The following is a 22,607-nucleotide window of genomic DNA, read 5'->3' as shown; positions in this document are numbered from 1 at the left end:
TTTGTTGATTAGAGTCTCATCAGATTCACTTTCAGTCAGTCCACAGCTAACTACAGAGAGAAAATGTGACTTTATGTTGTTGACAGCAGTATTTGACAAATATTCTAAACTCTTTTCTTTCTTTCCTCTCCGCCTTCTTCTGTTCTCCACCCAATCTATCCTCCTCACAGCTGCTCCTCTCTGGGGTTTTTTTTTCCCCTATCCGACCTCCGTGAGGATTTCCTACACTTTATGCCTCTGTGTCCTATGGCTTTTTATTCCTATGTGATGATGAAAAAAAATGTTCGTGTAGGAATAGAAGCCATTTTACACGCGGCGAGATGAGCGACATGACAGAAGCACTGACAGAAGCGAGAGCTGCACGCCGCTGCCGGAGACTGTAACATATGGCTGGATGAATGTATCTGTCTTGTGCCGAATGTTTCCCTGTAGTAAAAGATACATTTACGCTCATCTCTCACATGATGAGTGCGCTCACTGAAGTGCTGATCTGAAGACAGAAGAAGTCAGACTCTGTTGTGTGTGCACCTGTTTTTTGCCTCCAGGCACAAGCGGCTTCCACTGTTTGCAGTGTTTGATGCATGCGGTGACAGCTGCAGTCCGCGGGGATGGAAAGTCAGTACATTTGCAAAAAAAAAAACCAAACCCCTAACTTGTCACGAACAACAACAAAAAAAAGGAAGAAAAAGAGCAAGGAGAGACCAATACAGATCTTTAATAACCAACTATAAAGGAGGCACTTAGTGAACCACTTTACAACCTGCAAGAGGCACTGCATTTCCCTTTTCTTCTCACTCTGATTCTTTTTTGCACATTATTAAAATAAAACTTTGACATGAAGCATTACACCAAACAACAATCTACCTACAATATTATACAGTATAAGATACATACAGTATAAACAAGATAAAGCACCTTTGTTGTCCTAGTAAATACTATTCATAATTAAACAGTTGGAGTTACAGACACAGATGATTGAGTTTGTGATTTGTGTGTGGTATTATCAGTGCATTGGAAGATCTCCGAATACAGGTCTTTGGGACTGTGATGTCCTTGCATGCACCTGAGTTTATTGTTTTTTTTTTTTTTATGTGGAAGGTTTTTTTTTTCTTAATCTTCTATCAGCCTACATATGTACTTGGATGGTTTTTACACAGTATCTTTAATAATAAAAAAAAAAAAAAAGTAAAAACAGTCGGATGAATGAACTGTAACTGCTACAGATCTCATGTTCCCTTCCGAGGACATTGGCATTCACATTACATTAAAAAAAAAAAAAACACGATGTAGCACCAGGTAATATTTATACAACAAAAAGAGGCTAATATGATGAATGTCAATGCAGTACAGTAAAGTTACAAAATAATACAAAAATGAATATTTGGAAGCATGTACGAAAAGGTGCACAGACAATAGTCCAGGTCAGTTATGATGTCGCTCGGTCCTCTTGTAGAAAAAAAAGACTTAATAACTGATAGAGATCATGTTATGAATGCAAAACGAACATGCATTTCTTAGAAGAAAATATTTGACTGTATTTTCAAGTATTCTTTTTTTCTCTCCTTTAAGGTAAATGAAATATAATCTCCGAAACGGATAATATCCTACAAAAGGAAAAGTAGAAAAAAAGGGTTTTTTTGTAGCATCATTTTATGACCCGGCCCCCCCAAAAAAGAAAAAAAAATTCATATCTGCTGTTCGTCCTCACATTTGTGTCATCAATAACACATGTACAGAGAAGACATAAAGTGACTACGTAAGTATTTAAAGATAGCGTTTCACAGAAAAGAGCTGTGCAATCTCATTCACCATAATGAATTGTCTTAAACATTTTTTTAATAACTGTGAAATTTACAGTCCCGTGTTCACAGATCCATCTCAGTTAATAGATTCTGATGTGTCCTTCCTTAAAGGAATCTTAAAGCTTGTCAGTTTTTGGCCGAACAGCTGACTCAGGAGGTGGTTCTGTGACTCAGCTGTCCGGTAGGAATGGCTCTCCATCGACCTAACCCCCATCTTTGGCCTAGATTTATTCAGAGAATTGTTCATGGAAACTGAGGACACTTTAGAAATAGGGGGGTGCAAAGGACGTCCCAGAGGTCCCTTTTTGGCTTTGTACTCCCCGTTAAGAGGAGCCACGATGTCCGCCTTCTTCTGTGCGCAGCTGTCCAGCAGGCTCCTCTTCGCCTGCAGACCCGTGTTTGAAGTCTTGCACTTGGAGACGATCTTGTTGCTCACGACGTCGTCCCGCACCGAGGACAGGACGGGGTAGTCGTTGGGTCCGTCTGACTTCCTCTGCAGAGACGGGTTTGCACACTTGCTGGGCCGAAATTTCTTTTTGGCCCGCGAGTCGACGCCGAAGTTCTCTTGTGTGGCTGGAGAGGAAACCCTCTGCAGGCTGTGGGGCGATTTGACGTCTTTCCTCTTCTTCTGCGGTCTCACAGACTCTTTGTCCTCGTTGGAGGCGGTTGAGGCGTTGAGGGCAGCTCTGGAGTGGAGGACTGGTGTGGATTCTGTCGCCTTCGTGCTGTTTTTAGTGTTGTCAGCCGTTTTGTCTGAAGCGACTTTGTCTTTCGCCTGACTGCTACTTTCCTGCTCAGCGCCGTGAGATAAAGTCGTCTGTTTGCTGTCATTATTTGAAGCTTTCGATGTGTGATGCCACTGCTCCTCATCCCTCTGCTGGTCTGTCAAATCAGCAGCTAATTCATGCTTTGCTGACTCAGGTGTCTTTGAAACTGCTTGATTTTCTCTTGAGCTGACAAAAGAGTCCTCGCTGGGTGGAAGCGAATCTGTTTTTTCCTCAGTCTCAGCTGTATCACCTTCACCCATTTCCTCCCCTGCACAGCTGCTCTCTTTGCACACTGACCATGAGGTTTCCTCTGCTCTAATGCAGACTGACTCACTCTCCTCTTTCACATCACATGGGTCAGTAATTGATTTTCCATTACCCTCTTTATCAAAAATAGTTGAGGTGGTTTGGTCAATGTCCTCTTTCTTGGGTGACTCAGAGGAGCCCAGGTGGATGCATTTCTCCAGCTCTACGAGCAGCTCAGAGTAATCCTCAGCGATGTCCTCCGTCTTCACATTCGTATTGTTTGTGTCACTGTGATATTCGTTGGTGATGGTCTGCGTGGAGTCGTCTGCCGTGGACACGGAGGCTTTCGAGGACTGCGCTTCAGAGTTTTGATTTAGGTGCAGCGAGCTGACGCTGGCGATGCCGCTGTCTGAGCTATTTTCCTGCAGACTGTCAGAGAGAATTCTCCTCTTCTTACTCGCAGGCGAATCACATTCATCTTCTTTGGACGCCGACGCTTTGACAGGTCTGAGAACACCTCGGAATTTGAAAATTTTGTTCCCCCCTGACAGGTGCTTCTCCATGTGACGATCAAACTGCTCCTTCTTAGAGAAGGTGTAGTTGCAGGTGCTGCAGATGAAAGACTTCTTAATCACATGCATGACATCAGCACAGAGCTCGCAGGTGTAGAGGGTGGTGTGTTTCGAATCCAGCTCGTCCACCTCCTCGTGCTCCCTCTTCAGGTGGCCTTTCAGCTCCTGGGCCTCCTGATAAGAGACGGGGCACTTGTGACACAGGAAAATCTTCTCCAAGTTGTGAACCACTAGATGTCTCTGGAGTTTGAAGGGTTTGGGGAACTGTTTCCCGCAGTGGTGGCAGTCTCTCGAGGGATCTTTGCAGTTGGGATGCATCTCCACACTTTTAGGTGTCTCAGTTTTGTGGAGGACTTCCAGAGGGGTTAATGTGCTCTGCTTCCCGCCCGCTCCGCTGCCACTTTTAGTCCTGTGAACTTTCGGCTCAGCCCCCTCGGAGGTTTTCCCGTCTCCCGCAGCGCTGTCTGCAGCAGCAGCAGCTTTGTCCTGTTCTTTAGTGGCTTTGCTGGACTCCCTGTTGGTTTTGCTGGGGCGGTGCTGCATGATGGAGGTGATGAAGTTCTTCACGGCGGTCTCCTGCATGAAGGGGATGCCTAACATGGAGCCCTGAGTCTGACCCCTCCGGGCAAACTGAGTGGCGTGTTCTCGTAAATGCTCGTTGTACATCCACACATCTGAGATCTCCTTCAAGCACATCCCACAGGTCCAGATACCCGTCTTGTTCTTGGCATGTTTCTCCCTCAGATGGTCTCTCAGTTGCTCCCTGGAGCTAAACTTGCGCTGGACACACATGTAGCAGGTCGGAGGCGGGGAAGGGTTGTGGGAGAGTTTGTGAAAGTTCAGTTCGCCCAGCGTGAGGAACCACGTGAAGCACGCCTTGCACTTGTACTGCTTATCTTTGACCTTTATTCCACCGTCTTTCCGTTTCCTTCCTCGCCGCTCCGTTATTTTCTTTGACTTGTCATCATCTCTGTTCTCCGTCTCAGCGGTGGCGATGGGAGGAGCCACTGAGATATCCTTGTTCGAGTCGAAGAACTGAATGTCGGGAAGCTGAAAGGTGGTGTTGATGTTCTGGATGTCGATGCTGTGGAAGGTCTGGACGCTCTCTGTGACGCATGGCTCAGCGGTGTAGGGGGCAGAGGGCAGGGAGCACGGCGCAGGCGGCACTTCCTCTTTACAGGCGCCCGGATCAGAGTTCACTGTTTGGCTTCCAGCGAAGTCATCGGGGCGACTTGTGGATTTTCCTGCGTCGCTCTCGCTGTTTGCGAGCTCTTTAATATTCTCATGAGCATCCTGCTGATCACTCTGCTGAACATCTGGCTTGGCATCGGCCTTTAATGCGCTGTTGTGGCACATGTTCAACATGATGGCATCGTCGAGAGATATTGTCTCATATTCACAGCGGTTCGTCTGATTGTCGGTGAATGCCGGCTCCGCTTGACTTTGCATGAAGCTCTCTGAAGGAGGGCAGTCCTGAGTCACGTTCGAATCAGGCGACAGCTTCTGTCTTTTGTTTCTTTTGCCGTACACCCTCGGGCACTTTTTCCTTTTTGCCTCTTCGTCTCGGGGGAACAGCTGTGAAAATGTGGTGTCATCGTCGAGCAGGGCCTTCAGCTCGGGACTTAAGCCGGCAGGACTGAGAGGCGACGAATTCAAACAGGAGAGGGGACGCACCTCGTCTGAAGGGCCACTGTTTTTCTCGCATTTTATCTCTACTGCCACTTTTCGGAGAATCTCTTGGGCAAGGCTGTCTTCTGATCCTTTCTGTTCACACATCTCTTCCTCGGCACACAGAGACTTTCCGTCACATTCTCTGATTATATCCTCGTGTACAGATATAGCACTCTCCACATTATCATCTGTGCCTACTTCCCCGTTTGCCATCTCTGTCATGCTTGTACATTTCATCTCGTCCTTGTCAGTGGTTTGATTTAGCTCCACAGTTTCATTAAGCACATTTATCTCTTTTGTCGGAGATCGGGGCGCGTCGCCAAAGCCGTTGCGGGGGATTTTCTCTGTTCCAGTTCTGTCACTGATTTTCACCTGGGCCTCTGGAGATTTGGCCCGCTCTTGCAGTCCGCTGCTTTTGAATTCAGGAGTTATAGCTTGAAGTATGTCTGATTTTAATATATTCAGCTGCTCATCAGAGAAAGGGTCAGGCTTTATGTTTACCTCGCTGTTTTTGTTCTTTCTAGCTTTGTTGTTCTTCTTTGCTTTCGCTGGCAGCAGAGGGTTCTGATGGCCCGTTTCATCCGCTGCCACTGTACTTGTCTCTGTTGCCGTTTCCTCCAGGAGTGACTCAGTCTCTGCTGCTTTAGATATGAAAGTGCTACTTGTCTCGGGCAGCCCGTCTATTTTTGTTGGGTAACAGGTCTGTGAATCATCTTTATGTTCTTTCTCTGCGGTTTGCGATGCTTCATAAATAAGCACAGTCCCCTGATGGCTTGATGTCGAGCTCTGCGGGCCGATGTGTTTCTCAGCTCTGACCAAATGCTTCATGGCCTTATGTCTCTTTAACCCCGGCACGGTCCTGAAACACATCAGGCAGATTTCGCAGAGCACTTTCCCCTGCTGAGGGTTGTTCCGTGTCTTTTTTGGGGACATTTCCTTGTTTACTTGTTGCGCCGCTGAACAGGGGCCAGCCTCTATTGTTGCTTGTTTCTCTGATGGGTCTGATGGAAGAGTCATTTGTTCGTTTTCACAGATGATGAGTGGCGCAGGAGTGGGCGGACCATCTGAAGTCTTTTTCCGGATGAGCGCACTGTCTTCGGCAGAAGCCTCGAGAGAAGCTAAGTTGTCTGATTCAACCTTTCTCAGCAGGTCCGCATGAATATGTAAACGCTCATCGGGTGCAGTTAGATCTTGGCACACTTCCATGTTGGTCTTTACATTATCAGCTGAGGAGTCTTTGCTTTTGTTTTCGGGTGGGAGGCCCAGTGAGAAACATGTGAATTTCAGACCCTGCTGGAGAACCAGCGGGTCATCTGATAAGTTCAGCTCAGCTGCAGGCTCTGATTTCAGCGATGCCTCTGTGTCTCTGTCTGTTTTGTTAAAAATCAGTGCAGGGTTGACAGTCAGATCACACTGTCCACAGTCATCTCTGGGACTCTGCTTCATGGTGGGGATCTCTTCAGGCTTGCTGACTGGTGAAATCGGTATGTAGTTGTATTGATTCAGTTGCGGAGGTCCATCCGAGATGCTGTTGTAGTTGAAAGGGCTTAGCTTGAAATCATACATTGGATCTCTCTTTTCAAGACCACCTGACTCTTCCTGCGGTTCTGCTGAGCCGGTCACCGGCAGTGGAGAGGGAATGGCGTTGGGGATTTTACACACCATGATTCCCAAGTCCAGGGGTGGCGGGCTTATCAGAGAATACTCCATCATGGCTGGTTCATCGCTGTTTAAAGCCTCTTTGATGTCGCTTTCTTCTTCTTTGTTTATGGGGGATTTTATATTTTGAATCGAGTCAACAAATGCATCACTACATTTGCTTTGTGGTGGACATGAATCCTCTTCCACCTCCCATTTCTGCATGGGTGTTTGATGAGAGGTGGGCAGAAGAGCGGCTGGTGCGGCCGTGCGTAGAAAAAGACTTTCTTCTGCCTCCTCTGTGCATGGTGAGTTTTGGTGACTTGCCATGAAATCCACAGGAGGATGTTCTTTGATGTCCTGAACATTTAAAATCTCCTCTCGCTTCTGAATGCTGTTGAAGGCGAGATCCGTCTCGTGGTCGGCGGAGTCATTCAGTGAAGCAGCTTTGCAGGAATCACCGTCAGCGACGCCATCGGGCTGCGAAAGGATCAACAGGTTACTTGGCTCGGTGTTGCAGGCAGGCGAGCAGTGATTGGTCCTCTCTGTGCTGGTTTCCACCAGTATTGGACTGCAGGGCTTGTCTGTGGTGACTATCTCCACTGACATATCAGTCGCTGGGCTGTAAGTCTTCGCAGGGCTGCAGTTTTTAGCGGGAGACAGTCCAATCAAGTGATCCTGTTCTGCTATTTCGACAGTTATGTCCTCGATCACACTGTCTGAGCACTCCACTTTCAACTCCTCAGCATGTGATGAATTAACGTCTCCAGGACTGCGATGGTTGTCAGTGGATTGTTCTTCGAGTGCTGCTTTGATCACATCCTGAATTAAACTGGAACCAGCAGGACGAGCTGGTGATGAAGGCCGGCGAGCGGACTGCCCGGTGATTCCCTTCACTGCCTCTGTTTCCTCATGGCCGCCTGTCAAATGCTCTGGACCGTCTCTGCCGCCTTTAAATGACTCGTTCACATTGTCTGCCGCGTTGCTTTTCCCGCCGGACTCCTCGACCACATGTGGGTCATGTGTAGTCACACTCGAGCGGCGAGCAGACTCAATCAAATCACTATTCTCAGCGATATCCGCCTCTGAAGTGACTTTAGTCTCATCCTCGCTTCCTTTGTTTTCTGCGGGCTCACTGGGCTGCGATGAAATTGGATGCTTTCCATCGACAGTGGGGTCAGCGCTGTTAGCGAGAGATGACTGTGACTCCCTCACAATGAATTCACTATCGTCCTTCCGCTCATTGATATTTCGAGGTGATAATATATTCTCCTTGCCAGTAATTGCTTCCTTTTCTCTGTGATCTTCCCTCTCAACTGCATCAGTTTCCTGACATTCAATTTCTCGATGTTGTTGACTCGTGAGAGAGGTGACATTCGGCTCTTTCTGTTCCGAGATAACGGGTTCTTTTTTGAATATAGAGTCTGAAATCACCTCCAGGCTTTTCATTAGGTTTTCTGTATATCTCTTCTGTTCCAAGATGTCTTCCTTTGTTTCTACACGAGTCTCATTTTCAGCGTTTCTCTCCTCTGATTTCTGCTCGAGGGGGAGCTGTGGGTGTTCGACACGTGAGGCTGCGGACATCAAATTCTGTGCGTCGTCTTCCTTTTCGGTGAAATGTTCAAGGGCCCCTGGTTCGTTGTGGATGGCAGCGTGGGGACTGTGATGTCCACCCATGAGCTCGAACTGGAACGGACTGGCCCACGGTTCAGTGAAAGGCTCCGAGGGCAAACTGGTCACTCGCACATCAATGGTCTGCACGGGGCACCTCATGTCCAGACTGGAGCCTCCACTCCCTGAATCATCACTCAGACGTAAAGGTGAAAATTTGCTCATTTGCAGCTGCTTGGGGACATCCTGAGCTAGCAAGGATGGGCTTCCCATCTTGGTTGTTTGCAGCTGGTTTTCAAGCTCATTCACTATTCTTTTAATCTCTAGCTCATCCTCTGATGCGCAGCTGTTGAGATTTGCACTGTAGTCGATTATTTTTTCTGGCAGAGACAAAGGAACGTGATCGTAATCTGGTTTCTTTTCGCTTGATTTCTCAGAGTTGCCTTTGTACTGCGATATCTCATCCGGCAGCACGGGGCTAACTATGAGATTCCAGTCTCTTTGCTCCAGGAAGGGAGAGAAGGACGAGACAAACTCCTCCTTTTTATCAGCCGCGGTCTCTATCGAATGGAAACCCTCTTTCTGAATTGGCATATCTGAGTAGAGGCCGCTGTCGAACCCGGCCAGGTCCCCGAACATCGACGACGTGTCGAATGAAAGCGGGGATTTCATGAGCCCCTGCTCCTGATCCAGAGGGTAGGGCATGAGGTTGAGAGCGTCCTTCTGTATCAGCGGGCCTTGGCTTTCAGTCGGAGAAAGGCACACCTCATCCATCAAAGAGGTGGAAAGAGACGCCGGCTTGTGTGTGTCTAGGTCGTTGACTAAAGTAATGGGCTCCTTCACCATGCAGACACTGTCGCTCAGTTTATCAAATGTGCTGCTGTCTGATAGTTCTGCCTGCGTGGCTCGGGGCTCCTCTCTTCGTTTGCCCTTTGTGTTTCTGTCAATATTGAAATCAGTTTCTTTGTTGATGGCGGGAGGGTGCGAATCAGACTGTAGTGGCTTGTTATCGGGACTGCTACAGCGCGTCGGTTCTTCTTTGAGGCGCAGCTTGTCCGTCCTCTGTAGGGTGTTTCTGTCTGAACACACTGTTGCGCCTGTTTCTTTTCTGGGAGACACTTGCTTCCCTCTGGATTTCGTGTGGGAGCCTCGGCTTTTTTCGCCGTTTCTGTTTGTGTCTTTTGCTTTTTGTGAGGATGACACCGGCTCACCGACGTCTGGGTGTGAATGATACTTCTTTGGATCCTCTGTGCCGTCTTTGTTATCGGAGAGAATGGCTTTGTCGGCGTTATACTTCTTGACAGATTTGGTGAATGTCAGTGCTAGTGTGCTGGACTCTTTACATAACTTCTGCGGGGAGGACCTTTCGTACGTTTTCTGCTCCGGAGGCTCTTTCCTTTTGATGTCTGTCTTCCTCTCACAGTCAGAGTCAGTGCGGTCAGTGCTTTTGGGGCTGTTGATACTATCGCTGGAAACACTCACAGATGTGCTGAGTTCACTGCTTGTGGACGACCTGCTCCCCCTCCTCCTGAGTCTCTGGTGAGGGCTGTGTTTCTCAGGCGAGACAGAGACCTCCTCGCTTTTTTTCACCTCGAAACACTCCTTCGACTCATGTCTCCACGCCGCCTGGTCCCTCTCGCTCCTCGCCCGCCATTTGCACTCCTTGGTGTATGTGTATTTACACCGGCTGCTTTGATTCAGCCGGCCCTGGCTCGCTATCTTTACAGGCTCGCATTCGTCATCCGAGTCCGAGACGTAGTCGTACTCTCCGAACGCGGGGTTCTGTACGGTGGGAGTCACTCTCTCCATCACTAGGGAAAACTGTAGGTTTTTGGTGCCTTTAACGTGGAGCTTATGCAGCTTATTTTTCTGTTGAACTATTTTGTGAATCAGCTCTTTGCTCCAGGTGCCCCCTCCGGTGCTTTTCCTCTTGCTCTCTTTCACTGCGCTTCTCGAGGTCGGCGATGTGGAGGCCTGCGAGGGCGCTGACCCTCGCAGTGCGGCGCTCTCCTGAAAGCTTTTAACGCCGCAGCGCTCAGAGAACTTGCTGGATAAGAGAAACCTTTGTGTACTCGTGTTTTCGTCCTCACTCTTGCACAGTTTTCTCGCCTCTTTCACTTTGCCGTCTAGTTCCCTCGTCTTCTCCCTCGGGGTGTTTCTTGAATTTTTATGAGAGACTTCTTTTTTTATGTTAATTTTCTCATCTTGTTCCAAATTCAGAGATATTTTCTCGAGCTTGCTTTCTGTGTACTGTTTATCTGTCTCAGGGCTCTCCACATCAGAGTCGTAAAAATACTTTCCCTGTGTGAAAGACCTGTCATCATCGGCTGCTTGTTTATTTTTGCTCTCAAAGACGAGGGATTCTTTGGTTTTCAGACACTGCTTGTGTGATGTTGCTTTAACAGTGGTGAGGTCATCGTCAGCGAATGCGTCGATGAAGCTGCTGTCTATCTCTGCATTGTCTGACTGATATCCCAGGCCGTTCAAGGCTTCTGTGATGAGGCTGTCTAATTTGGCATCCTCCATTTCCAGCTCAGGGAGAGCGACGGGGAGGTTACCAGGGCCGGAGAACAAGTTGAGCTTCATGGGATCGTCCTTGCTGTCTCCTTTTGTTTCACTCTCAGATATCAGTTCTCCGTTCTTATTGAGGCCCAGCAGGGACAGGTGAAGGTCAGACGGACACCTTGACATCGAGACATTCGCCGTAGACGTCACCGCTTTCGCTGGTTCCCCGTGAAACTTTCTGCCATCCTCCAACTTCGATATATCTTTGAGGTCATTTTGTGAAAACGCATGCTGGGCACAATATTGTTTATGGCCTAGGAATGAAGCCAGGTTGTTGAAGTTCTGATCGCACTGCTTGCACGTCAGGAGCACGTCTAACTGGTCGAGATTTGCTGCGGCTAGCGAGGTCGCTAGCAGCTGATGTGCAGAGTACGGCGGTGGCGGCTGGTGATGCTCCACCCCGAAACTGTCCATGTAGCCTTTGTTTCCATCCATGGCGGACTTTGGGTGCGTGCCGTTTTGCAGGTAGCTCATTATGTCGTCTTTGGCTCTGTCCGGTGCGTAGGGAAGGTTTCGCGGAGCGTCAGAATGAAACTGGTGAGGGTGAGAGCTCAGGTGATCGGGCGCTAACTGTGTTTTGGCTTGGGGCTGGTGATAAAACGGGTGGGGGTTTGCTGACTTGGACATCTGACTGTCCTCAGAGCTGATGTTAACAGGACTGGTGGACGCTGGGGAGAGGGAAGAGCAGGTGCTGCTGGACGCGGGGTTGTGAACCGGCGAGGGCAGAGGAGATTCATAAGGTGACACCATCATGAGTCCCATAGGTGGGACCTGTAATGGAGGATAGCTGTAGTTTCTTGTTGGCGCGGCTGGAAGAGACTGATTGAGTCCAAAATACACCGCCTTGTTTTTGGATTCACAGACTTGCGCGTGGCTCATCTCCACTTTGAAAGTTGACACTGTATTGCCGCCGTGTTTTACAGTCTCTTGTCTTTGGTTTGAGAAGCCATCGCTAGTTCTGCTGTTCTGAAATGAGCCGGGGCTTTTCAGGGAGCCGTGTTTATGGGATTTACTGTCATCCTGCCAGTCAGAGGGGGAAACCATGTAAGTCATTTTTTGGCTGCTTATCTGCCTCGATAACTCGATTCTGCTTTGGTTCGGCATGGCGGGGGTCGGCCGTATCTGCTGCCAGGGCATTCTGCTATTTTTAGCTGAAGCTGGCCTTTGGTCAAGTGCTGGCTGGTTCTGAAAATGAAACTTATCATTCATGTCAGAATACTGAATCGTGTTTTGATCTGCCGGTGAATATGTCTTATTGGACCCTTCCCATGAGTGTGGTAACCTATTCAGAACCTTATTATTGATGTTTTTATCGAAGGGCATCGAGCCCGTGTGCATGTTACTGACTGGAGGGTTGTTATATGTTTTTCCGGGAAAGTGCATTTGGGAGCCTGGACCTTGTGAAATATTTCTCGCATGGTGCACACTTCCTTGAATGAGTGTTCTTTGGTTGGCAGCTGTGTCTTTGGGGTGACAGTTCCTCTTACTCCCCGAGGTGATGGCTGCATCCCTACTGTCTACTGCCTGTCCAGTAACGTCTGTGCTCTCAGGCAGGGCAGTCTTCCCCTGCTCTGACTGCTGTGAGCTGGAGCCCGAGCTGTCACTGCTCGCTGAGTCCTCACTCAGATTCCGAGGACATTGGATGGAAGTTGCTACCCCTTGAATAAACTGTGACTGTGGGGGTTGAGGATAAGAGTTTCTATCCTCCGGCTGCTGTTCATTACCGAACTGAGTGCTGTTCTGAGCAATGTTCTGCCCTTCTCCAGGCGTGAAGGAAAAAGAGTTGTGGGTCACGTGAACAGAACCGAGTGAGGAGTCTGTAAAGTCTTGGGATTGCGGGTTCTGTTCACAGGGAAAAGAGTCAGAGGTCGATTCTTCCAGAAAATGATATCCATAGTGAAATGGAGCAGGCACAAAGGCACCCGCCTTATTAGCTTCTGTGAGGGCAGTGGATTTTTGCGATGAAACCCCATAATTAGCACCATTAAAAGTCCGTTCAGGAGACTGCCATGTATTAGAGCCACTCAGCTGAAAGTCGGCCAGGATTAGCTGGCTACTGGGCTGCGTGCCGTTGTTCTCCATCAAGGCAGGCTGCTGCTGCTGCGACAGGGTCGGATGCGAGTGGGATGTCGTTCCACTTGAGGAAACCAGTGCCTGTGAGGTATAGCTTGGGGAGGTAAGGTTAGAGGAGGCCTCCTGGAAGCAGCGGCTGTAGTTGAGCTCCTCTTGCTGTAGTTCAGCTTCTCGCTCTGGTATACTGGGAACGTGGAATCTGTAGCTGCCCGAGACTGGGCCACGACTGGTCTCCAACTTCTTGGGTGGCGAAATCTTCTGCTGTGGGTAGGCAATGCCAATGTTCGGGTTGGAGCGTGGATTAGTGATGCTAAGTCTGTACAGCTGCTGCGGGTTGCCACGCTCTGCCTTTCCTGACCGCTTCCCCTTTTCTCGGCTGCGGCCCTTTCCACTCGGGGACTGGGGGCTGCCTTTGCCCGTCGACCAAGTCCTGTCAGTGGCAAATTTTGATCGGTTCTGCAATGACCTGAAGTCAATCTTCCCTGTCTGCTGTGGCCGTATGACAGCCTCACGCTGCTGAGGACAGTCCCTTTCCTTCTCTAGTTTTTCAACTTTGGCCCCTCTGCTGCTGGCTCTGGCCTCAGTGCTGGTGCTTGAAAAGTGCTCTGAAGACTCCTTTGTGGTTTTGTCAGTCTGCTGTTCCAGTGCCGTCCCCTCATCCTGCAGTTTGGACTCAGCGTCCAGCTCTTTGACAGCATGCATTCGCTGAGTCTCTCCAGCCATGGTGCACAATGCGTGCTGTGAAGGCCTGGTCCTCAGAGGTGCTATCTGGGAGACAGGGTCATCGTCTTCTGGGTAGTATGAATCAGTAAACCTCCAGTGGCAGGAACTGCAGGGACAGGGCTGCTCGCTGCAGGTTCATCTCTTCACTTTCATCGTGAACCTGTGATCCAGCACCGAAGCAAAGCAGACCTGGAGGGAAAAGAGAAAAGAGCGGATCAGACATCAAGCTTATTACTGTTTGATTGAAAAAAGTCATGTAAAGTGATTATATTATGTGCTTTTTAAATAATAACAATAAAAAATCTGGCAATACAATCCAAACATGCAAGCAAAGCAGTAAACACCAGTCATAGATTTAAAAGATGCATCTTTAAAATCAGCACAATCATTCTTGAAAAAAAGATTAAAAAAAGCTTATGAGGAATTTGTACATGAAACAAATTATTAAAGGGAAGATGAGAGGAGGAGACACTAATAAAGACACAATTTAAAAATCATCCATCATATGTGACACTGAGTACAAGTTCAATACTCCCGGTTTCTGCCAGCAGAGAGCACTATTGCAGCGTTTGACAGAGCAGCTGCACAAAGCACCAGTGTAATCGAGAAGGCATTTAAAAAAAACTGCCAAAGTCGAACACTCCAGGTCCTGGAGATACTACTGGCACTCTTTATTCCTACAATAAAAATGCATTTCAAACAAGTAGATACATTTCCATCAGAGCGTTGGATTTCATACTTTACAGCAGTGGATTGATGGCTGTACAAGTATCGCAGCTATAATCCTCTACATAAACAATCACACAAGGAAAACCAGTTTGGTCTTGACACGATGAAGCTCACTACAGTACCGAGGATGAGAAAAATACAGTACACGAATCCAAAAAAGTGCTGCCAGTAAATGAATCACAGACTCCTTAGGAGCGAGGACACAATGCCACAGTGTTCTTTTGCTACAGAGGGCTGCAGGTTTAGATCATGGAGGAATATCAGGGATTAGTCAGTCAGCCATTAGACAGTGAGGACTGTGGGCACACTGACGTTTGTTGCCTTTCCTCAGGCATCCCAGACACAGCTTCTCAGGTCCCAGTTTACTTTGGCCCCTCCGCTGCCTCTGCTTCTTTTGAGGTCAGACCAGATGAAACCTGGCGTTAGCACCAAAATGTAATTTCTAGGCCCGGTTACCAAACTTCCATCCCACCTTCTTGTCTGGCTACTACCAAAGCCAATGTTGGGGGTGGCCTGGAGGTTGGAGAGAGAGAGAGAGAGAGAGAGAGAGAGAGAGAGAGAGAGCACAATTCAGCCAGAGGACTCGGGTCCAAGCCTCTGTTTTGGCTACCATCCATGCTGCTGAAGTGTCCCTGAGCAAGACACATTCCTGGCAGTTTTTATATAAGTGCTCTTATGGTTTTTTCTAAGGATGGTCCTGGGAAGATTGAGTAAGAACTGTACAATTACACTGCAGTGTTACTGTATGTATGTGGCACATGTGAGCGTTGCATTGAGTCTCTCAATTGTTAACGACTGATTACCCAGCAGGGTGTAAGACACCTTCAGCAGGATGCATTACTTCTCTGCACCAAACGTTTAAAATCAGTTTGGCAAGCAGACAAAATATTAAAAATCTATGCCCACATTTACCCTCAGAATTCAGTGGACTGATAATTCTGACAGTTTGTTATCAAGCGAAGAGCCAAATGTGTTTGTTTGCATAATCCCCTCTGCAGAGCTGCAGGAAATATGTCCACCAAAAACATCATTCTCATCAATCTCTCAGGAGCCGTTCTGCCCTCGCAGGGCTCATTTTGAGATCAGCATCAGATGTTTCCATCCAGAATGCCTCTCTTCCAGTCCGGGGGTTTAGCTTTTATCAGCCAGCTTACTGTAATGCACTGATTTAATTAGGACTGTACACCCACACGCCATTTTTCTTCATTTTCTTCGTTCTTTTGTTGCTCGAGTAACTTAGTTTGGCTGCAGAAATTTTCTCTTTTGCTGAAACTTTACATTTCAGACATAGAGAAAGATTTCTTGAGTTTCAGAGTGAAGGCTTCTCGCAAGTTCAGCTTTTTATTTTTTTCCTACAACACACCTAGATTCCTTTCCTACAGCTCCTATCTGATCGTCTCAGCACGGAGGTTATGATAAGATTGTTTGACATCACATTCGTGCTGATTATCAGGTAGATGATGACAGACAGCGCACAAATGAATTCTTTGTGAACCTTGGTTGAACAACCAAACCATCTACAGTCGGGGCATGTCTCGTTGCCTAATTAATGATATATGTCTGCAAACATGGCGTGTTGACTGCTTTACAGTTTAAATGAGAGCTCGCAGCCTCAGAGGAGTGGATTGAAGAGGCTTCAGGGGCCTCGGTGGCAGACATGTGGTCCCAGAGGGCAAATTTATTCAGAATATAAAGTCAAGGCCCTCTCAGAGGCAGAGAGAGGAGGACAGAAATCAGACAAGATGTCTTGGCCTATAGCACTGCATCTTGAGGGCTACGTTCATGTCCGCAGACCGGTAGCCAGCGCGTCCAGGTACCACCTGACAAATGAATCAGTGAGATATGACCCTTCACTTTTACCCAGAGGGATGGCTCCCCTGCTATGTGTTTCCTCGTCTCATCCTCTGGTAAACCTCCCGCGAGGTATTTAGCAGGTTGGGAGGGAGGCTTGAGGCTGAGACCTGGCTGACTTTAGGCTGGTTGTGAAAAATCACATCCCCTCTACAGCTCCAACAGAATCTGAAAGCCTGGTGTGTCTGCAGCCACCTCTGCCACTGGTCAGGGGAAACTGGTATGAATGGCCCGGCCAGCATCTTCACCAGGAAGCGCTTGATCCAGCTCCGCAGAGTCAACAGTCACAATCATACATCATAGCCCCAATTGTGTTTGCCCAGACCGGCCCGCTGAGGTTTGGGGCTGAGGATGAATGCCTCCAGCAACAGAACGAGCAGTATGAGGATCACAGGGGCCTTACAGAAGTAGCACCGAAGCCTGAGCTGTCACTTTACAAAGAGTAAGGGCTCATTTATATCCTGACAAACGCCTCGTCCACTTCCCCCCCCTACAGCACGGAGCGCCTCGATAACTCTTCCCCTCCTCACAAGCCAGAATTACTTCACTCGCAGACTTTTATTTTTTTTTTTTAACATAAATCCATCTGCCAATTTGGTGGCGTCTTTGGTTCGGCTTATTCATTTATACCTCGAGAAGTATAAATTGCTCTTGGACTGCGTATAAAGACAGTGTGGTGGTGACAGAATTGCAAGCTGGGCACAAGCTGATATCAGATCCTGTGCGACTGGTCTAAAATTTGTTCCATAAAAGTGTGTTTTAGTACAGTTTTACAAGTCAATTAAGTCGCTGGGTGTTTGTGTGTGTGTGTGTGAGTGTGTGAGTGTGTGTGCTTGTGTGTTCTTCAGGCCTCCTGTCAAATCACCAAGTTTCTCAGGCGGCGGAGGCCCATATGGCTTCACCACAACGCCACCCTGAAGCTGGAGACTGCTGAGTGTCGGAGAACTGGTGTGTTTGTGGTATAAGGTGCACGTGTGTTCCTGTGTGTGCGTGAGTACACAACTGGGCGCAAAACTGGAGAAACTAGAGCTTTTTGTCATCACTCACACACCACATATTGGGTTTCTCCCTGAGTGGAGGGAGTGGGTAAAAGGTGCTCGAATGAAAAAGAAAAAAAAAAAAAAAACTCAATTTCCTGAAAGTCCTCTCCCTGTCGTTTAGGCGCAGGATGTATGTGGTGTTGGCTTGAGTGAAAATATGCCGGTAGCACTGTGAAAATCTCCGTCGACTCATCACATCAGTGCCTTAAGCTCGTAATTGCTTTCGCAATTTCTATTTCCCGAGGGGGCCAAATCGCTCCAATAAGCTCCGTATCTCTCAAAGTCGCTGAAACTTACAAGACGACGGGCTCGGCGTCTCTTTCTTGTGAGCTAGTCGACATTTTCTGTAAGATGTGTGTTCTGTAACAGGAGAGCACCCAAAGGTGGCTGAGAAGAAATGGTAAAAGCAGACCACAGCGATCAAGATAGGCCATTCTCAACAGGGCTGCAATTTAACATTTGCGTAAGACACCACACGAAAACTGAAAGACAATGACTCTCCAGAGACACAAAGCATTTTACGAGAGCCAAGAGAAGGGCAAGCAGCGAGCCGAGCGATCCACTCCGACAAACAATGGCTCCTTTTATAATAATGTAAATCAATAACTGGCATTTGGAGGAATTTCCAAAAAAAAAAAAAAAAGCTTGTTCAGCTTTTCCAGATGCTTTCTCACTGAAATATCACCAAGCGGCCGTCTCAAAGACCACTGAGAGAGAGAGAAAGAGAGGGAAGACAAATGAAGACGAGGAGGGGTGATGAGATCAGAGGTGATGGAGAGGAGAAGAGGAAGAAAGCCAATAACGAGTGTGGAAATCATACAAAGGGACGAGTGTCAGGAATTGAAGGAAGGGTGGAGGGCGGGGGAGGATAGTCAGTATTCTGGTTAGCCTGGAGGGTTGTGTAATCAGAGGAGGATGCAGGTTGGAGGATCAGGTGGCAGAATAAAAGCTGTCTTTCCTCACACCTCTCCCAGCGTGACTGGCCCGGGCTGGAGGGAGTGCGCAAGTGAGAGCGGCTGGCCCGGGCCCATACCAGGGCGCGCCGCCAAGACCTCGGTCAGCGTGCCTGCCTACTCCTCTGTATTTTTGGAAACATCCATTATGCAAGCAATTTGCCTTTAAGATATCCGCGCGTATGTCCATTCAGAGGCAAATACCGGGAGGGGAGATATGTCAGCGATGCGAGGAGAGAGCCCGGCGCGCTTTCACAACTGCACAGCCACCGCGGGTTATTAATACAGAAGCTCTGGATGTGTGAACAGAAGCGGTCTGTCAGTAGTTTACAAACCGAGTTCCCCGAGTCGTGATTTACAGGAGAATAATTAATGAGTCATCCGCGTTCGTCCGCGCCGGTGACGTTTTGTCAGAAGACGCCGACGTTCAGATGAAACAGTGAGCGCAGCACTGAAGGAGGGTTTGTTACACTCCCTACCTCCACCACCACCACCACCACCACCATCCCCCCAACCCCACCCTTAACCCAAATGTGGTTAGCTGCGCAGTGGGGAAGATGGAAGGAGTGCATGTGTGTGTGTGGTGTGTGTGTGTGTGTCTGTGTGCGTACATGTGTGTGTCTGAGGGGGTTTTGGTGTGTAATTCCAGAAGCTCCCCAAGTTTTTCCTCTTTCTCAGACGAAGGTTTTTTTTTTTTTTTCATTTATTTATTTATTTTTTCTAACCACCAAATTCTGGACTCAGTCTGTTTCCATATTGCAAACCACAGCATTCCACAAACATGATGGAATCTCTGTTTCAGGCTGTTTAAAGGTTATTTCTTCCTCTTTTTTATTTTTTTTCTGACACAGTTTCCCCCCTTATTTCTGCACGTCGTCGGAATATTACATGCGCGGCTGTGCGGAAAGCAGGTAAAGTGTATAACAGACGTTACGACATGACCGAGTAGAACAGGATATTAGCGAAAGGGCAAGCTAGACTAAAATTTCCTGACTCCCACTTACAGCCGTGACAACCGTATCCTTAATGGACGAAATCCTTCTATCGGGGTTTTTTTTATTCCCCCTGCATTCCTTTTTTCAGCGTATCAATATTTGCTTGTCCCTTTTTCTGCCTGGGCCCAAAGTATTTGGTCGCCACTCAAGATCAGCAAAGTTTTATTAAATGTAAAAGAAGCTTCGAGATGGAGTGGGACAAGACAGCCCTCTGTAACCTCAGACTTAATCATCGCATATTATGTGTCTGAGGCTACGCTCATTTTCGAGCACTTTAATGACTGAAGAGATGGTTTATATTATACAGCGCACATAAAACGGTCGCCTACTGGCTGCACGTATTGAGATATTCAGGAGGTGAGGGACCCTCAATTAATATTTTCCTTACCAAACCACACAGATTAAGGGATTTTCTGAGCTCTCGGCTAAAAGGTAAGCAGCGAGGGTGCCATTTTAAGGTGGTTTCTGGGTGAGAAAAACTGAATGTGGATGCGGTGGACGGACCCCCCACACACACATAAACAAGTGGTGGAGGGTGAAATACTGCAGTCTCGTACCTCAACGATGCCACACACTTACAAGGAAATCATAAATCTCTCGTTTTTAATTGTGCCTCGGCGTGCCGAAGAGAACCGAACCGGCAAAAAAGCAACAAACAAAAAAAAGAGCACAAAAAAATAATCTGTTGCACATTCTCACCATTATAATTTGGTCGTTCAGCTGTGCCAGATGGAGAGAAGACATATTTCAAAAGTCTTTTAAAGGCTGACTGGACAAGTTTCATTTTTAACTGCAGATGTGACAAAATGTTGCTGTAACATTTTCTCTCTCATCTTCATGCTTTCGGTTCTCGAGGAGCGGCAGTGCTTTTTCATTACGGCTGCTTAGAAACAGGCATATTGGCTCTTTAGTCATTAAAAACCTCTTACCTCTTACTTTATTCTACAGCTGGGCCATTAATTAAGAGTCTTCCTCAATAACCTCCTAATTACTGCTTATTGGTAGCGAGTAAGGAAACAGCACATGAATTATGATCTTAATATGAAGCTCTTCATTTAGAGTTATTTGGACACTATCAACACTTGTTATTGTGTGTTTTGTTATGTAAGAATAAACTTTAAGTGTTATTAATGGAGAAGGACTGTTGTTGTCGTACCAAGCTCGGCATTTTAAGATTGTAATTCGTGTACAACGACTTCCTTACTTACTATCATCAGGAGCTTAGTGGGGGAAAGGTTTTGATTAATGGCCTAAAGGTTGTAGGATGTGTATTTAAAATAAAGAGCCATTTTTTATTCTAATCAGCAACTAGTCATTGGTTAATATGTGAACCCTGATGTAAACAAATCTGTGTGCAAACCAACAGGCAGACGCAAAAAAGCTCCTGCACATCCACACATAAGTGCAACAATACCATGTAGTTATATATACTAAATTAATTTTGTATTTATCAGAAATAAATTCAGTTTGCTGATCATTCAGTAGAGTCAGTAAGCATTACTTCACAGGCTCCCACTGACCAGTGCTGATTTAGGAAGGTATTCCAGAGGAAGCCTTTTTATTTACGCAGGAAAAACTGCATGTTCAGCTCCATTAACATTCACATATCCTCAACCACGGGGAAGCCAGAGCAGAGAGAGGAGTCGGGTCGCACAGCCGCATAGGTGAAAGTCCAGTGGGGAGATTAGGCCTGCAGAGACAGAGTCTCCCCTGGCCTCAGGGGACTCAGCCCTTTCTCACTGACCTGTCACCCTCCCTCCCATGAATCATTGAGCAAACTCACCTAAGACGAGCACGCACAGGCACGCAGGCCCGCAAGTGGCGGCGTCCGCGTGCCAGTAACCACACGTTTTTGACAGAAGCTCCATTTCCCCTCGTGCGTAACGCATAACAGGCAAAACACTTATTCAGCAACACACTTTGATTCTTCTCGTAGGGCACGACCGAGGCTGCAGTGTCACAAAATCTCAGTAATGATTTTTACAGGCTACACATCGCGGCGCTTCACACTAAGGGCTAATGTTCTGAGCAGTCGGGGAAATTCTATATTCCCCTGCAAAATAACTAAATGCGTCTGGAATTTGACATTTCATGTGTTCTTGTGCGAAAAGTTACAAGTACAGTACGGCACGGAGCACATAAAGTTTAGAACTGTTGAAATAAACGTGACAATCGTGGCTTCATTGGTTCCTCATGTGCACAGCTGCAGCCGAGCGCTTCAGGGCTGAAGGTCCACCACAATATCACCTCCTGAAGAAGAAGAAAGAGAGCGACAGGCTCTCCGCCTCCGGAGGGGCACATGGGAGGAATAATTGTGAAGTGTGACTCGGGCCGTTTGTTTGGTCTAAACCCCAACATACCTGCAGGCCACACTTTAACCTTTCACCTATAGGTAAGACCTTTGCTTGTAAGACTTAGAGGGTGGTTTCACAGGGTTTATCCCCGGACAAGACGACTGACAGTCAAGTTCCAACACGTGACGGCGAAAAGGGGGTTTTCCTTAAACCTGGAGAAAGCAGGCGACGTTAGTGCGCCACATATCGATGCCAAACGAAACAAAACTAACTCTCATGAAATAAAGTTTCCTTGTTGAGAATACGGAGCTGGCGGAAACACAAAAGCGCTGTTTGTGAATGAACCTTTGGTCTGAGTTCATGATTGCAATGAAGAGGAAGGAGAGCGTTTCAGGTTTTACACGAATGCGCCGAATGCGTGCGAGTACACTCAATTGGGCATAATTGTACATATGTGCATCTCTGCGAGTGTGGTTGCGCAGTATTTAAGTGTGCAAGTGCTTTCATGTATAATTTCAGTGTATATTCTGTGACTGACGTGCAGTTTGGCAGAAGGTTTTTATAGACCGGTTTGTATAACGTTGCTTTTTTTCCAAGCCCCAGCGGATGAATCAACGTACTTTCAGTCAGATTTAATGCCGTCTTGCTCAGGGTCACAGGCTAACACACAGAGCTCAGAGGGCGAGCAGACCCGTGACAGGAAGTGATTCATTTCCCACAGAGTCGGCTTCAGGTAATATGTGAGAGAAGCAGCTGAGAAATAAAAACCAGGAGGAGACAAGAATAGAAATGACCACCACCGGTAAAACCTCCACCTTCTTAAATTCCTCTGCTTCAAATCCCAGTGGCAGATGCATCATCATCATCCTCAGCCTTCTTACTTTCTCTCTGTCTGCCTCGCTGTCTCCGTTTCTTTCTCCAACCCTCCAACGCACATGAAAGCAAAATCTCCTCAGTTTGGCATTAAGTCGCAGGAACTGAGGGGCACGTGGGGGTTGGCGCTGGGAGGGAAACAAAAACATTTGTGGAAGATTTAGGATGAACTTTTAAGCGGAGGAGGCGCGTGATTGACAGTCA

The 22,607-nt window shown here is 47.5% G+C and overlaps 1 protein-coding gene across 15 annotated transcripts in view; it reads right to left on the bottom strand.

The window, feature by feature from the left end:
* Positions 1-691: 691 nt before the first annotated feature.
* The window catches only part of LOC119024655 (zinc finger protein 469), a 196,665-nt gene continuing 174,749 nt past the window's right edge, over positions 692-22,607 (bottom strand). For all 15 annotated transcript variants that reach the window (XM_037107638.1, XM_037107637.1, XM_037107636.1 and 12 more), the window contains one exon: positions 692-13,857. In XM_037107638.1, the coding sequence (XP_036963533.1) occupies positions 1,879-13,668 (11,790 nt within the window). In that variant the 5' untranslated portion in view covers positions 13,669-13,857 and the 3' untranslated portion in view covers positions 692-1,878. The remainder of the gene's footprint in view (positions 13,858-22,607) is intronic.

Source organism: Acanthopagrus latus, chromosome 8, assembly GCF_904848185.1.
Source record: "Acanthopagrus latus isolate v.2019 chromosome 8, fAcaLat1.1, whole genome shotgun sequence".
NCBI lineage: Eukaryota > Metazoa > Chordata > Actinopteri > Spariformes > Sparidae > Acanthopagrus > Acanthopagrus latus.
This window is presented reverse-complemented; position numbering and strand designations above follow the sequence as displayed.